The sequence below is a fragment of the Corvus kubaryi genome, unplaced genomic scaffold, assembly GCF_017639235.1.
Source record: "Corvus kubaryi isolate FWS band 111438036 unplaced genomic scaffold, C.kubaryi_AGA036_p1.0 37249, whole genome shotgun sequence".
In the NCBI taxonomy this organism is placed as follows: Eukaryota; Metazoa; Chordata; class Aves; order Passeriformes; family Corvidae; genus Corvus; species Corvus kubaryi.
Genome location: NW_024581072.1, coordinates 4,778,805 through 4,794,109, shown reverse-complemented (window position 1 = coordinate 4,794,109; position 15,305 = coordinate 4,778,805). Strand labels below are relative to the sequence as shown.

General features: G+C 38.8%; 1 protein-coding gene across 6 annotated transcripts in view; it reads left to right on the top strand.

The window, feature by feature from the left end:
* RNF38 (ring finger protein 38) overlaps positions 1 to 15,305 on the top strand; it is a 104,603-nt gene that overhangs the window by 77,711 nt on the left and 11,587 nt on the right. For all 6 annotated transcript variants that reach the window (XM_042023523.1, XM_042023522.1, XM_042023524.1 and 3 more), the window contains 4 exons: positions 4,143 to 4,356; positions 7,165 to 7,332; positions 11,328 to 11,498; positions 13,137 to 13,298. In XM_042023523.1, the coding sequence (XP_041879457.1) occupies positions 4,143 to 4,356; positions 7,165 to 7,332; positions 11,328 to 11,498; positions 13,137 to 13,298 (715 nt within the window). The remainder of the gene's footprint in view (positions 1 to 4,142; positions 4,357 to 7,164; positions 7,333 to 11,327; positions 11,499 to 13,136; positions 13,299 to 15,305) is intronic.

Below are 15,305 nucleotides of genomic sequence, written 5' to 3'. Positions count from 1 at the left end.
ATTTAACTATTTTTCTTCAGATTGCACAAATCAGATTTGTCAACAATGATCAGCCAGTAATTTTGAAGCAAGGAATTTTAGAACCTACTAGTTTGGTATCTTTGCTTCAGCTTCATGAATTTGAAAGCTTTCTGTCAGTGGCATGCAAAATATGCAGCTCTCAATGCAGCTTGTCAGACTTGGGAAAGAGGTTGAATTGTGAACTTAAAAGGGTTGTTGTGAAGACAGAAGATCAGACCTTTTATATAGTTTGGTACAAGGATGCTCTGTTAGGGGCATTTGGTCCACAACATTATCTTGACATCAAATGTCTTGAACTGAGATGCCTAGAATATTTGCATTTGGTCATGTTTGTTTGGTGTCCAGTCAGCTTACACAAATTTCTTCGCAGTGTTCATTAACATCTGCAGAGTTAAGCACTGTGCTTAACAAGATAAATACTAGATAGCAGAATCTCAACAGTTTGGATATACTGTGGGATGGAGGATAAGAACAGAAATGTGTAAGGGGTGAATGTGCATGGGACAAGTGTCTTGACATTCAGATGCAGTCAAGTGTCACTGAGGTAGTAGTCTGTGGCTTTTGCAGGTAAGCCATTTGCAAACAGCAAGACACCTCATTGCAAAGCCATCTTCAGTCTGACAGGAGCTGTTAGGTTGGCTGCAGCGTTGTGGACACAAATTGTTACTCTTTCTAGGGCCAGCTCGCCTGCTCCTGGGTAGTAACCCAAGTTTTTGCTCTAATCAGAGACATTTGAATGTGTCAGTACTTTGTTTCCCTGCACTTGAGCCAGGGCATTTTTTAGCTTGGGTGCAGTGTTGCATTTGAGCTATCTTTAGGTCAGTTGCAGAATAGCATTGGACCCAGTTTCTTCTTCAGGAACCAGGATTTTTAGGGAGAGCACCACATATGTGTTTCTTGTTTTGCAGGAGTCTTTTTGAGTCTTAAGAATGCTCTGGAGTCATATCAGAACTAATAGCCATTCTTATGGAACAAAAGTTTGATTTCTTAAGATCATTATGAGTACATCTGTTATTAATGCTTTAGGTGAGGTTATGCACATGCTTTTGAAGCAAATTTCCTGTTTTGCCTGCTTTGTTTTCTCTTCTCATTGCAGAGTGGTTTCAAGAGTTCACCGGGTTTTCAGGTTAAAATAAGATGAAAGGTGCACTCCAGCTGCAAATGGTCATTGAGCTTAAGGAAACAGGCTAGGGCAAGTGCAGACAAAACCTATGAAGTGTGTCTAGTGTGGACATCACTGCCCCAATGTCATCAGCATTAACTCTTCCGTCCTACCAGTTGGCTCCTATTGGTCAGGACAGATTGTTTTGGGTTTTTTTATTACCTGGATTTTTTTAACTACCTGGCTTACTATTTAGACCTTACGTCTTGGTATCAGTGATTTTGTATTGTGCCTAACATAACAGTGCCCTAATTTTTTGTGGGTTTTTTATTCCGATTCATTGTAAGCAAATACATACTGCATTAAGAAAGATAGCCTTCTGGTGTAAATTTGCAGAAAGATTATTTTTGTCTAGATACTTATATGTAGTACAGATAAATTATGAATGTAAAAGCATGATGTATGCCCATATGAAACAGAGAAGGCCATTCCAATTTATCAGTCATTGTGAAATGGGAGGATCTGTTGCATTGCTGGGCCTTATCTTTCATCTGTGCTTCCTTTCCTCCTTGTCTTGAATGTAATTCTGAGCTAAAAGGATTCAAGAATGTCTTACTGCAAAGAAATCACTCTTGTTAGAAATACTAAGTTCTGCACATACTAACTCTGCAGTTATGGGTACCTTTTGATGACTGTTCTTACCTGAGGGTAGGAATTCCTGCAATTTTTTCACCACTTTATCCTGTCCCTTTGTTTTAACCTGGCATTTACCATGTTTATAATGTGCATGTAGTAACAGAGGATTTTTTTGGTGGCTGTTTTTTAAAGACTTTAAGCACAAGTTCATTACTGATGTTTAATAATAGTTTAGACCCATGACTTGACAATTATTCTGAAGTAATTTCCAATAATTCAGAAGCTAATAAAGCTATGTATCCTGATGCTCTGAATTTTGCTGACTGAAAGTATAGTATAATTTATAATTCTGCACAGGAAATAATACAGCTTTGCTTTTTACCAGAGAATGATACTTCTTTTTTCATTTAAAAAGTCATTCCAGAAACTTTGCCAGCTTTTATGGGCATTTTCATAATTCTGGGTTCATAGAAAAGTAAAGCCAGGCCTTTTAACCAAGACAGAGGCAAGACTAGTTTTATGAGAACCACCTTGTCTGAGAAGCCACCTTGTCTAAGTGCTGGTGGCAGTCAAGAGAATTTCTGTTCTTCTGAAGCACTGGTGCTTTCGTAACTTTCCTCTATTTTTGGAGCTTTTCCAAAGAAAAATCCTCACACAGACATTTTTATATTAAAAATTCAGACCATTTCTATTTCATAGCAGGAAATAGCAAATTTAAAACAACCTGAGCACTCCAAACAGGAACATCTTCTGCATTACTAGTTCCATGGTTAGAAATTATATGCCAATTTTACCTAAGGAGAATGTAGCAGTTGTATCATATTAGTAATATAGCAATAGAGGATGCAGCAAAAACTTAATGAAAGAAAACTGGATTTAAGAAAAGTACATTCGTAAGAATGTAAATTTAGGTTCTTGATGCTTAGAAGAAAACTCAGCTTGTATGTTCTGCTATGGTAGTTTATAAAAATAACGGTGGCTATGCATTTTTTAGTTTGTTTGGGTTTTTCTTTGCTGTGTTACAGCCTGGCCTTATGCCTTCTATCTGACCTGTTGAGAATTAGCATTTGTTTCAGTTCCAGAGGCAATAATGTCATAAAATCTCTGTGAAGTAGGGTTGAAAAATAGTGGCTTGAGACATTGTATCATATACTCACAGTAGCATGTGGATAGCTGGTAAAGTGATCTCACTTCCCCAGAGTATGTCTGTTTCATGCAGCACGAAAATTGGACTCAACCAGAGAAAGACCTGGGATTTGCCAACAGGTTTCAGGTTTATTTGATTTTTATTCAGTAATAGCAGAAGTTCTGTTCCATGCACTGTTGGAGAGGACGTGTTCCAATAATGATCACAGATCATTTTTGTCTGTTCTCTGCAGTTTGGGTCCTTTAGCCCGTTTCATAAATGGGAAACCATTTCACCCCATGTAGCTTTAATTTGCTGTTGCTTCTGGGACCTGTAACTTGTGTGTGTCGTGGAGATTGGAAGGCATGTGCTGGAACTACTGCAAGATCATTTTGTGCTTGCAGTGCTTTCCCCTTCCAAATAAATGAGAAGTGACTTGTTCAAAATTTCTTATAGTGAGTTTATCACCTCTTTGTGCATCATTTTCTGAGTGCTGAACCTGAGCCACTGGTCTCTGATTTATGTAAGTTTCAGCTCAAGGTATTTGCAGCTCTGCCCAGAACATACACACATTTATATAAGAATATATAATCAAATCTTACACACCTGTAGATCACTTGCTCAAAAGAGGTATGTGCTTTGGTCTAAATCTATCTATCTACAAAAGTTCTCCACTCCAAGAAAGAAAAAATACTGCAATCATGATTTTCTGGGATCTTCTGGAGAGAGTTTTAGAAAGCACTCAGTTATGTAGTGAACATGTGAGAGCTGAAAAATTAATTTGTTTCTTCAAAGAAGTCTGCTGTTTTTTCTGCTGTCACTAAGCAAGCAATCATTCTGTGGCATGGTTGAAACAAAGACCCTGGGGAAATCTGTGATCATTTAATGAAGGATTTTTACCTAGATAGAATAAAGGCATGGAAATACTATGAAGATTGCTGTCTTGACTTTTGAGCACAACTGCGGCAATCCAAGTGTCATATTTTTTAACAAGGTAATATTTACATAGGAGTTCTTCTCTTGGTTTCCCTAACAGCATTAAGCTATGCAATGTTAAGCGTTTCCATATTGAAAAAACTATCATTTTTAAGGATTCTAACAGTTCCGTCAGTAAAAGTTTTATTCCAATCTAATAAGCTTGTTCTAGTAAAATTTTCCAGTTTAAAATTTTCTTGGTATTTTATTGTCTGAGGTTTTAGTTATTAAGAAGGATTTGTGTCGCTTATATAACCTCTAATTTTTTTAATGCATTTCCAGTCCTCCTGTTCGACGTCAGAGAACAAGGAGAGATCGTTTGTCTAGACATAATTCTATTAGCCAGGATGAAAACTATCACCATCTCTCCTATGGACAGCAGCAAGCAATAGAAGAGCCTCGAGCCTTTCGCCCACCGAATGTATCTCCTCGTATGTTGCACCCAGCCGCTCACCCACCACAGCAGAATGCAGTGATGGTTGACATTCATGATCAGGTAAAATTTTTAGAGTACAAACAGAAGGCTGTTCAAGATGTGTTTGGTTTTGGGGGAGTTTCCCAACATCTTCCGGAACCCTCTCCTCACTAAATAGTTCACTTCACCTCATAGTTGACAATGAAGGTCACAGAGCACTAAATTCTATTTGACTTCTTACAGAGTGGTGGTTTTTGTTGACTATTATGTGAATGATGCATTGCAGTAGGCAATAAAAAAAAAAACCAAAAAGAAAGTTCACTCTTCTAATAAAGAAGATTGATACTTAATAATTCGTACTTAACAATTTGTCAATGTATTAATTGGCATATTTCTCTAGGTCTCTGTCTAAAACCTTTGAAATCAGTTATTTTGCTTTCGTAATTAGTTTCTTGTGATGAGGATGTGAGATGGTACTTGCTAATTATGTGTTCGATTTCACGTGAAATACCTCACCTTAGCTTAGGAGTCATTAAATTGTTAAAATGTATTATTTAGAAGTAGAATTCACAATGCCTGTTGTTGGTTGGCTACATAACAGCAGAACTCACAGCAGTTTTGTTGCATAACTAAATTAACCATTCAAGCCTAGTCAATTCCTCCTTAAATTTTATGAAAAAGTTGCATACATAGTTGGTCCAGAAAGTAAAGAATTCCTCTCTGTGACAGCACTTTGTATAGAATTCTGTAATGAGGACCTGTAAAAGAAGTTCTGGGCCCTTCACTACAGAAAGGACATTGTGGTGATGGAGCATGTCCTTGGAAGAGCAATGGAGCTCTTGAAGGGGCTGGAGCACAAATCATATGAGGAGTGGCTGAGGGAGCTGGGTGGGTTTACCCTGGAAAAAAGGAGGCTCTGGGAGGACCTTAGCAATCTCTAAAACTACCTGAAAGGAGGTTGTAACCAGATGAGGGTTGGTCTCCCACGTGGCAAGTGACAGGACAAGAAGAAATTGTGCCAAATTGCACAGGGATAGTTTAGATCGGATACTAGGAAAAATTACTGAAAGGATTGTCAAATGTTGAAACTGGCTGGAAGTGGTGAAGTCACCATGCCTGGAGGTTTTTAAAAGACACATAGGTGTGGCAATTACAGACATGATTTAGGAGTGGCAGTGCTGGGTTAGTGGTTAGACTTGATGAACTTAGGGGTCTTTTCCAGCCTAAATGATTCTGTGATCCTGTTGAGGTAACCTTTGTTGTTGTCTGCTAAATTAACAGGCTGCAGCACAAGTACACTAGTTGCTACATAGCCATGACTAGACCTGGCTGTGTGGATGTCCAGATCTGAAGCTGCATGTGCTCAGAATGCAGCTCTAACATCCCTGCTTAAATGGTGGTTTGCATTCTGTGCAGTTGCATAGCACTGATGTGTCATATGATGTGTGCAGAGCAGTTCTCAGCAGGGAAGTATTTGCTTTTGGGACCAAGTGCAAGGATGGAAGCCAATGCCATTCTAGCCATCTCACAAACTTATATTTTTAACAGTTCTTCTGCTGCAGATCAGATAATGCTCTTGCTTTATGTTGTAAGCTTACATCATGACAAGTCTGGCTGAACAGTTTTCCATCCCACTGCCACACACCATCTGTGCTCAGATGTCAGTATTTCCAGACTAAATGGGGTCTTCCATGGTGCTACTTTACAGTTCAGGGGCATGAATATTTTGAGAAGTCATTTTCTACTATTATTATGACCAATAAACATTCCAGGATCATGCACAGCATTGCACTTAACACCCAACTTTTGTTGCAGAGCCAGAACTGGTTCAAGTTCAGTGTCTCTCCTGAGCGTGGTTTCTGTCATTGATACACAGGTTGAGATTTTAACCTCTGTTCAGTGATCTGTGTTCTGTTTGTCTGGCTGTACACTACCGGTTCGATAGTTTAGCTCTCTTTACTCATTCTCACCTTCCTGAGGAGCTGTTCTTCCATTTTAAACAAGCAGGTTCTATTTTAGCTGGTCATTAAGGAAGAGAGAAATTTGAAATAATTACTTTCAATTAATCTGTGCTGCCTGACTCTTAAGTCTTTTCAGTTTTATTAATGTTAAAAGATTGTTTAGTGTTAAAAAATCCAACAGAACAAAACCAACAACAAAATTTCAAACATGCAGAACAACCCGTGTGGTTTGTTGGTTGAGAATATCTTTGAATCTTAGTTTGATGATTAAATTTTAGGGATTGCCACTAGTTAGAGAATTGGGTTACATGGTTTCCTAATATGAATCTGGATAGTTAGGGTCTACTGCCTCTTAGTCATGTTAACTTTTCTTTTTCAGCTTCCTGGTTAGCTGTTCTGTTACTTAGGTTAGGAATTTAGCTTAAATGTTGTCCTGAAAGTGAATCAAGAGAGCAGTCTCTTTGGAAGAAAGAAAATCTTTAAAATTGTTTTGTTGTTTAAAGATACAAGTCTCTTGAATTAATACTCAATCAGTCCCTTCAGAAATAAAAAAATAACTTGAACTGCTTGTAGATTAGCTTTTATGTGGGAGTTACTACCTTCTTATTTCATAAAATTAACCTGGGGGAAAAAAGGGAGGGTGGGCAGGTCTGACATACTTCTGAGTGACTAAGGTGCCACTGAAATTTTAACATTTTAAACTGAGAGATCCCTCTTGCCCAGAAACTTCCAATCAATAAATAACGTTCCATTGATAAAAACATTTTAATGAACAGAAATTACAACCATGTGCCTTCTTTTACACTTTCTTTGTGAATATATTATTTTTCTGAAATGTAAGTAAAAGCTTTTAATCGTACTGTGCTGTGTTAGTGTTAAGACTTTGCAGTAAGTTATTAAATACTTTTTTTTCCCCCTTTTGCTGCAGATCCATCAGGGCACAGTTCCTGTTTCATACACAGTGACAACTGTGGCTCCACATGGGATACCACTTTGCACAGGCCAGCACATTCCAGCCTGCAGCACGCAGCAGGTCCCAGGGTGCTCAGTGGTTTTCAGTGGCCAGCACCTTCCAGTTTGCAGTGTGCCTCCCCCAGTAAGTGGGTCTCTGTAACTACAGCTGCTTCAATCTTTTTCTAGTATAAATCTATAATGTCATGCACAGTACTTCATACAGCGTCTGGTGAACATTTTTGATGTTGGTGTAATGCTGGTCTCTGCCAGCAGTGTGTGACTTTGCTTTCCCTGTGGTGCATTCTGTGACATGAATAAGCCTGTGTGGCGCTGAAACAAAACCCTCGATATGACCCATCTATTTCTTTAAGCTGCTTATTGAAGAGTAAAGGTAATTTGTGTTTATCATGTCCAAGTGCCGTTTATCCCCATGAGAGGCAACAAGGTCTGCAGCATACTGCTGGCTAGTCTGGAGTATTTGTGAGAATCAGTTCCCCTTACCTGCCAAGTTGGTGAAAATCTGTTACATAAACTGCTGTGTATCCCTGAGGCAACATGAGAGACAGCCTTTTTCTTCTGTTTAGTGGTGGTGTTAGTGTAGCAAAGCAATCTCAGAATGAGTACCCAGAGACTGGAACAATACTTAAACAGTAAATTCAGCAAGGCAAGAAAGCAACATGTCCTAAGAAACAACAACAAAGAAAAATCTGAAACTATATTGGGCCTTAGGGAAATCCATCCAATGGATACTAACAATCTTACCCTCTGCTTTGAATAGGTATATTATCTGTGCAATTCATAAAATGTTTTCTAATTCAATGATGCAGTTGTCCTTTTAATACATATAGGACTAAAGCTCTAGTTTTTATTTTGAATGTACAACAGCTAATAAGTGTGTTGAGAGAATAGATGCAGTACAAGTGGATATAAACAGTTACGTTTCTGTAGCATCAGCAAGCAGACTTTATGCTTTCTTCTGTTAGAGCATAAAATTGAGGAACAGTTTTAAGTTAAGAGGGGACTCTGGGCATTGTCTGGTGGTCACCTGCTGCAGTACCAATTTCCAAGTATGGAGATTTCACAACGCCTCTGAACTTCTGCTCCAGTGTTTGACTGTTCCTGTAATGAAGAATTTCCTCTGTATGTCTGCTTGAGTTTTCTTTGCTGCATCTTGGTCCCATTGGTGCTTGTGCTTTTTCACTTTGCTTCTTGAGGAGGATTTGGATTCTTCCTGTCCACTCTTGAGAAGTAGTTAGACACAGTGGTAAGGTATTTGCTTAGTTTTCTCTTTTAAAGCAGAACAAGTCTAGTTCTGACACTTCTTCTATGCAGTTTCCTCCAAGCTCCTGGTCATCATGTTGTCACTGTCTTTGTTTTGCACTGGGACGCCCAAAACTGGGCCTAGGACTTGAGATTAGTGTCACAAGTTCTGAATGGAGGGGCAGAATCACTTCACTGGTTTCACGAGTTGCGTTCTTAGCAACGCAACCCAGCATGCCATAAGCCTTTTTGACTGTGGGTATTGTGTACATGTCCACCACAACCCCAATATTTTTTCTGCAAATCTGACTGCAACCAATTAGTCTCAGAGTGTCCTGCTCCACCGAGTTACTCTCTTCCAGTGCCAGACTTCACATTTGCCTTTGAACTTTACATGGTTTCTGTCAGCCAATTTCTCCAGCGTATAAAAATTCATCTCAAAGGTAGCCTGTGCTCTCCAGCATGTCACCTGCTCACCAGCTTAATCTGTGAACTTCCCAGTATCCTTTTGTTATTTTCACAATATTTGTCTCTCTCACTGCATGTGTAGCTATGAAGTAAACAAATGCCATTTAGTAAATACCTTCATCAGTTTTAAAAGTTCTTCCAAGGACAGGATGGCATCCAGAGGGACATGGACAAGCTTGAGAAGTGTGCCTGTGTGAAATCTCATGTGGTTTAACAAGACTGAACACAAAGTGCTACACCTGGGTCACATCAACACAGGCTGGGTTGAACAGATGGAGAGCAGCCCTGTGAGAAGGCCCTGGGGGTGCTGGGGGATGAGAGGCTGGACATGACCCAGCCATGGGCACTCACAGCCCAGAGAGCCAAACGTGCCCTGGGCTGCATCCAAAGCAGTGTGGGCAGCAGGGGAGGGAGGGGATTCTGCCCCTCTGCTCTGCTCTGGTGAGACCCCACCTGGAACACTGCATCCAGCTCTGGGGTCCCAGCACAGGAAGGACAGGGACCTGTTGGAGTGAGTCCAGAGGAGGCCACCAAGGTAATCAGAGGGGTGGATCATCTCCTATACAAAGAGAGGCTAAGAGAATTGGGTTTGTTCAGCCTGGACAAGAGAAGGCTTTGAGGCACCCTAATTTCAGTACTTGAAGGCAGCCTACAAGAAGGGCAAAGAGAGGCCTTTTACAAGTGCATGTAGTGACAGAACAAGGTGGGGAATGGCCTTAAACTAAAAAAGAGTAGGTTTAGATTAGATACTAGGAAAAAAATTCTTTACTATGAGGGTGGTGGGGCACTGGAATGAGTTGCCCAGAAAAGTCATGGATGCCCCATCCCCGAAAGTGTTCAAGGCAAGATTGGATGAAGCTCTGAGCAACCTGGTCTGGTGAAAGTTGTCCCTGCCCAAGGCAGGGGGTTTGGAACAAAATGATCTTTAAGGTGCCTTCTAACCCATTCTGTCATTCCGTGATATGTCCAAACAGAAAAACTCTTTTAAAAGCTTGCATGAATAAACAGGTAATTTTTATTTCTTTCTGCTTGAAAGCTAGGTGGCCTCATTTGCTCTAACTTAAAAAAGTGACATGGGCATAGCACAAATCAAACATTCCAAATATATATAGGAACTAGGGTACTCTTTACCGCATAAAATCCTATTTTGATGTTTCCCAAAGAATCTCATGTATTGAGGAGGACTGTGAGATGTTCTAGCTGCAAAATTATCTTCAGCTATTTCAGAGGACAGTTTTCAACTTAATAAAATACAATAAAAATATGTTATAACCATAGAAACACTTGCCTACAGTATTTGTTTTTTAGAAAAATGATGCAGTAACTGAGGGAAAAGAATAGTCAGCATTTAAGGAAAAATAGTAGTCAAATCAAATTAATCTACTACTGTTTTGGTGCATTTGAAGATTTATGTTTAGTCATGGTCACAGCAAATTGAGATGATAGTTCCGCCTCCGCTACTGAAATCTAATTTTAAGTTGGTTCCTTTTACCATTTTGTGCTCTTATAGTCAATATGCAAATGTATGCTGTGTGACATGACTAATAAGAAAAAAAAAGTGAGATATAAAACTGGGTGGGTAGTGTTTCTTTTCAAGATTTGATAATGAATATCTTAATTAAATGCTGTTTTAATTGTTAAAAGTGTAAAAGACACACCTGACATTCTCATAATGGATCAAAGCGTAACAAAAAAGAGATTGGAGGTTCCTTGCTCTGCCATATAGAAAGGTGGAAGTGAAACTGAACAGTGCTATCAAGCACATTCCAGTTCCCCTGCAGTGCCTTCATCATTTTATTGTTCAAACTTTAGTACCCAAAGTTGCTTTTATGTCAGGATTTTAAAGAAGGAGAGAAAAAGAACTATTTCTCATAGTATCTGTCACTAGGGAGCTGCTTTCAGAGCATAGGACTCACCCAAAAGTGCAAAACCGAGCAGACTGTAGGTATTATTCATAGTACATGAGGCAGCAGAAGTCTTTAGGTACAGTCTGACAGCTGAGAGTCCCTCAGCTGCATCTAGAGCTTGAAGTGATTGCAAGACGATTGCTCTGGCATATTATTTTGATGGTGATATGTGGGAAAAATAAAATGAACTAGGATAAATGTATCTTCTCATCACTTAGGAGCCTGTCTAATCCTGGAGTATCGAAAATCCAAACTCCTGCTGACCTCATGAGCACCTAGCAGATGTCATACTATGCTACTTCCTAGAGCCTGTTCTGTACTCATCACTGTTCCTTGGGTATTTGAATGAGTTTTTATTTATGTGTATTTTGGAGGCTTTTTCAACAAGGCAAAAGAACTGTTCTCTTATAAGGATACCTTTCCATAATAAATACATAGAATATGGAACATTGTATAGGGAATATTTGTGCTACAAAAATATATTGTTTTCATTTTGTTTCAGATGCTTCAGGCATGCTCAGTCCAGCACCTACCTGTACCATATGCAGCATTTCCACCCCTCATTTCTAGTGACCCATTCCTTTTGCATCCTCCTCATATCTCTACACACCACCCTCCTCACTTACCTCCTCCAGGACAATTTGTTCCTTTCCAAGCACAGCAGTCACGGTCGGTAAGTAATGCTTCTTACCCCACTCTCAGTAGACCTGGTGGGCTGGATGGGTACACAGTACTGATACCTGATTGAGGAAACAAGGATTTTCTTCCAAGCTGTAACCACTTGGTTGATGAAAAAGATGAAAAAATACTTCTGAAGTTCAGTGTTTTGCTTCAGATTTCATCATCGTCTGTGCTGTTTTTCCATACGCTTTTACTTCTCTCAGAAAGATGGGTATTTTCTTCACCATCAGGTATTTTTTCCCAGGAAGCAGAATAGAATCCAGAGGAGGTTGTGTAAGCGTAGTAAGCATGTCAGAGAAAAGCTCAGCAGAGAAAGAAGTACTGAATGTTACTTTAATTACATGCTTCTTTTGTATTACTTCTTGATTAATTTTTAAATGACCAGTCCTTTTCCTGGAGCTTTTTTTCACACTTACAAAAGTTACTGATCTTGTCTGCTTAAGCAGATTTGGCTTAGTGATAGGGACTATGCAAACATGGGAAAATGTGACCCTGTTTTGGATTTAGGGGGAAACCAGGTTTACAGTTTTGGCCTACCACACTTTCTGTGTGGTTATCTGAGTACTGGACCATTTGTTTGCCCCACTAAGTAGAAGATGCAGATATTTCAGTAATGCAGAAATAGGATATAGCTTTATTGTTGCAAACACTGCTGAGACTCCTTCATGCTGTGTCTCAGGTGTGGATAGGGTTGTAATCACTTCATTACAGTCATGGGAAAACAGTTTCCATCATCATAACAAAGTGGTTTTCTGTGGTAGTAATCTTTATAAGACTTTCCTTTACAAAATGTGTGGACTCAGGTTTTAGCTTGAGTTGCTTACTTAGGTTTTTACCCACGCTTGTCTGTCAACTTTCAGCTCTGGCAAAAAGCTTGCATTGTAGTGGTTTAAGAATATCTTGTTTGTTCTGCATAACAGGAAAACAGAATATTCCTTTGGTTCCACAAGGTGGCTTTCTTAGCTGAATTTCTTGAAATGGTGGAATTCAGTGTCAGTAACAGAAAGATGTATTTATGAAACAGGGAGAATTTCTGGTTGTTTCTTGGGCACTTTTGGACCTGACTGATGTAATAGATTTGACTAGCTACAAAACTAATCTGGAATCTCATGCTTCTGCAACCTCTGGACCGCTTGTTAGGACTACTTGCATGACCCTCCTAGGAAAACCTCTGCTTGATTACTGGACATCATTATCAGTTTCATGTACTGGAACCACCATGTTTCCTCTCCCGATTTTCAGTTTTTCTGGCACAATTTCAGTTCTTGTCTATGGTGGTTTATTTTTTTCTCTCGCATAGTTATACAGTTGAGAGGAGCCTGGCAAGAAGGAGAGCAAATATTTTTCCTGAAAAATGCAAGATACAGGAAATTACAGCCACTCCTATATTTGCTAGATCTCATAAATTCCTGGTCTATAAGCATGGCTAGCTGGAAAAGGTGAATTTATATCAAATGTGTAGTGTTGTCTTTGCTTTTTTGGGTAGTGTTAATGACCTAGGAATTGTTCACAGAGTTACTACAAAATTGATCACAGCAGCACAGAATATACAAGTGGGACTGCAGTTCTTTATTGGGGAAAAATTTCATCTCTATTACTGCAACAAAGGCTATCTCTGGTTTTTTTTTAGCCGCTTCAAAGGATAGAAAATGACGTAGAATTGCTTGGAGAACACCTTCCTGTAGGAGGTTTTACATACCCTCCCTCAGCCCATCCACCAACGTTGCCTCCCTCAGCTCCTCTTCAATTCTTAGCCCATGATCCATTACACCAGGAGATGTCATTTGGGGTAGTAAGTATTGTTTTCTATGCTACGTTCTCTTTCATGCTGCATTAACATTCTTGATCTTTATTCTAGTAGTACATTTTGTTGAAAAGTCACACTTTTGCAATCATATTCCGTTATTGGAATAGCTGCATACTGTGGTATTTTCTTTTAAGCTTGTGTTAATCAAGTTAAGGATAATTTAATGACACCAGCAAATTATTTCCAGTAACGTTATCTGCGGAGTGCAGCAGCATTTACTTAGAAAACTTTCCATGTTGTCACACAGTCCATGATTTCTATTGCAGGGAGTAATTAGTAATTAGTAATTAGTGCAGTTTAGAAAAACTGCTGTCACTTTTGTTAATTCTTCATCATATGTTGAGTTTCTACAGCTCAGGAAAGCCAGAATGCTTTAAAAACCGTTCTTCTCTTGAAGCAGTTGTAGAGTGCTTCCGTAATTTAGGCCACAACATACCATACTATACTATACATACTATAAAGATAGCCATGTTACAAACCTTGATTTAAGTCAGCTTTCAGGTGATCTACAGGTGGTTCAGCTGCAGCAGTACAAAATAAAATTAAAAGTGGTGCAGGATAGTCTGTGTTGAACTTTGTTGAATTGTGTGTTTCTGTGGTGTGTCCAGTGGTGCTACTTATAGGATCTTTGTCTTGTACTTGAATCTGCAATTATATTAGTCCTGAAATGGGTCAGGGGTTTGTTGTTGTTGCTGTTCTTGTTGTTTTGTGTGGGTCACTTTTTAAAAACAAACAAACAAAAAACCTCTCCTGCCTGTGTGATGCTGGGAGAAATAGCTAGATCCCAAGTATGGGTGCTGATATTATTTATTGTTTGACATGTGTATCAAGTTGTCAGTGTTTTAGAGGCATATTATTTAAATTTTAAATAAGAATTAAATTTTAGACCCTGCAGCTGCAGAATATACAGATATCTGTCTTTAATTAATCTCCTTGAAACCACAGAACCTGATCAAATGCTTGCTGCAGTTTTTATAAAGGTTCACGTAAGTGTTCACCACTTTAAAAAGTGGTCAACTTATGGTTAATTTAAAGATGCACAGATTTTCAATGAAGTTTTCAGTCACTATGAGACACTCTGGAGACCAGGACACTTGAAAGCTTCTGTATGCTTCGATGCATTAGTCAAATTATACATGTTTTGCTGGGAGTCAGACTTCCTTCATTTTTAAGTTCAGTTGTTAAAATAGGTAGGGAACATAATACCATTTTCTGCAGATAGTAGCATGTGTCCTCTCTGATGCTTCAGCTCCATGTTGTTTATTGCTAAGGAGTAGAATAGAGACTTACTACAAGTAACCACGTGGCCTTTTATAAAGTAATACTAAATCTTTATAAAGCTTTATTTGCATTAACATTAGAATGGAATAGCTGCATTTCTGATTCTTTTTCATTCGGTGAACACAACAGTTTCTAATTATGTTTTTGGATTTCAGAATTCGCAAAGCAGTAAAATTAATATTTGTTATGCCTAGTTTAAGACTTCAACCAAAAGGAACCTGGCTCTTTTGCATTGTGTTTATATTCATAAGTTAATTTTATGTATGACTGTGGCTACCTAATCATAATGTAAAATTAGGGAATTTTAGGTTAGTCATTGGGGTTGTTGGGGTTTGGTGCTTTCCAGTTTCAAACATGTAAGAAGAAAAACGTGTTTGTAAAGACTTAGGGTCTTTGTTTCAAAAATAAGGTCTGAAGGCCCTCAAATATGAATTCAATAGAGATACATGAATTTCAGTTGTAGAAAATACAAAACAATTTTTAGTAAAAGATGACAGAAAGTGCCCTGATTTATCCATGGAATGAATGCATTGAAGCTTCTCACCTTGAGTGACACTCACCTTGAGTGTCTCTCTAGGTGTGGTCAGCTGCAGAAACTGTACTGATTAAACTTTCCACATACACTTGAAAGGCTTCAAGCCTTTAAGCCTAAATGTAAATATATACCACTGCTTAAAAGTTAGAGGTTTTTTAAAGATATTTTTTAAAAAT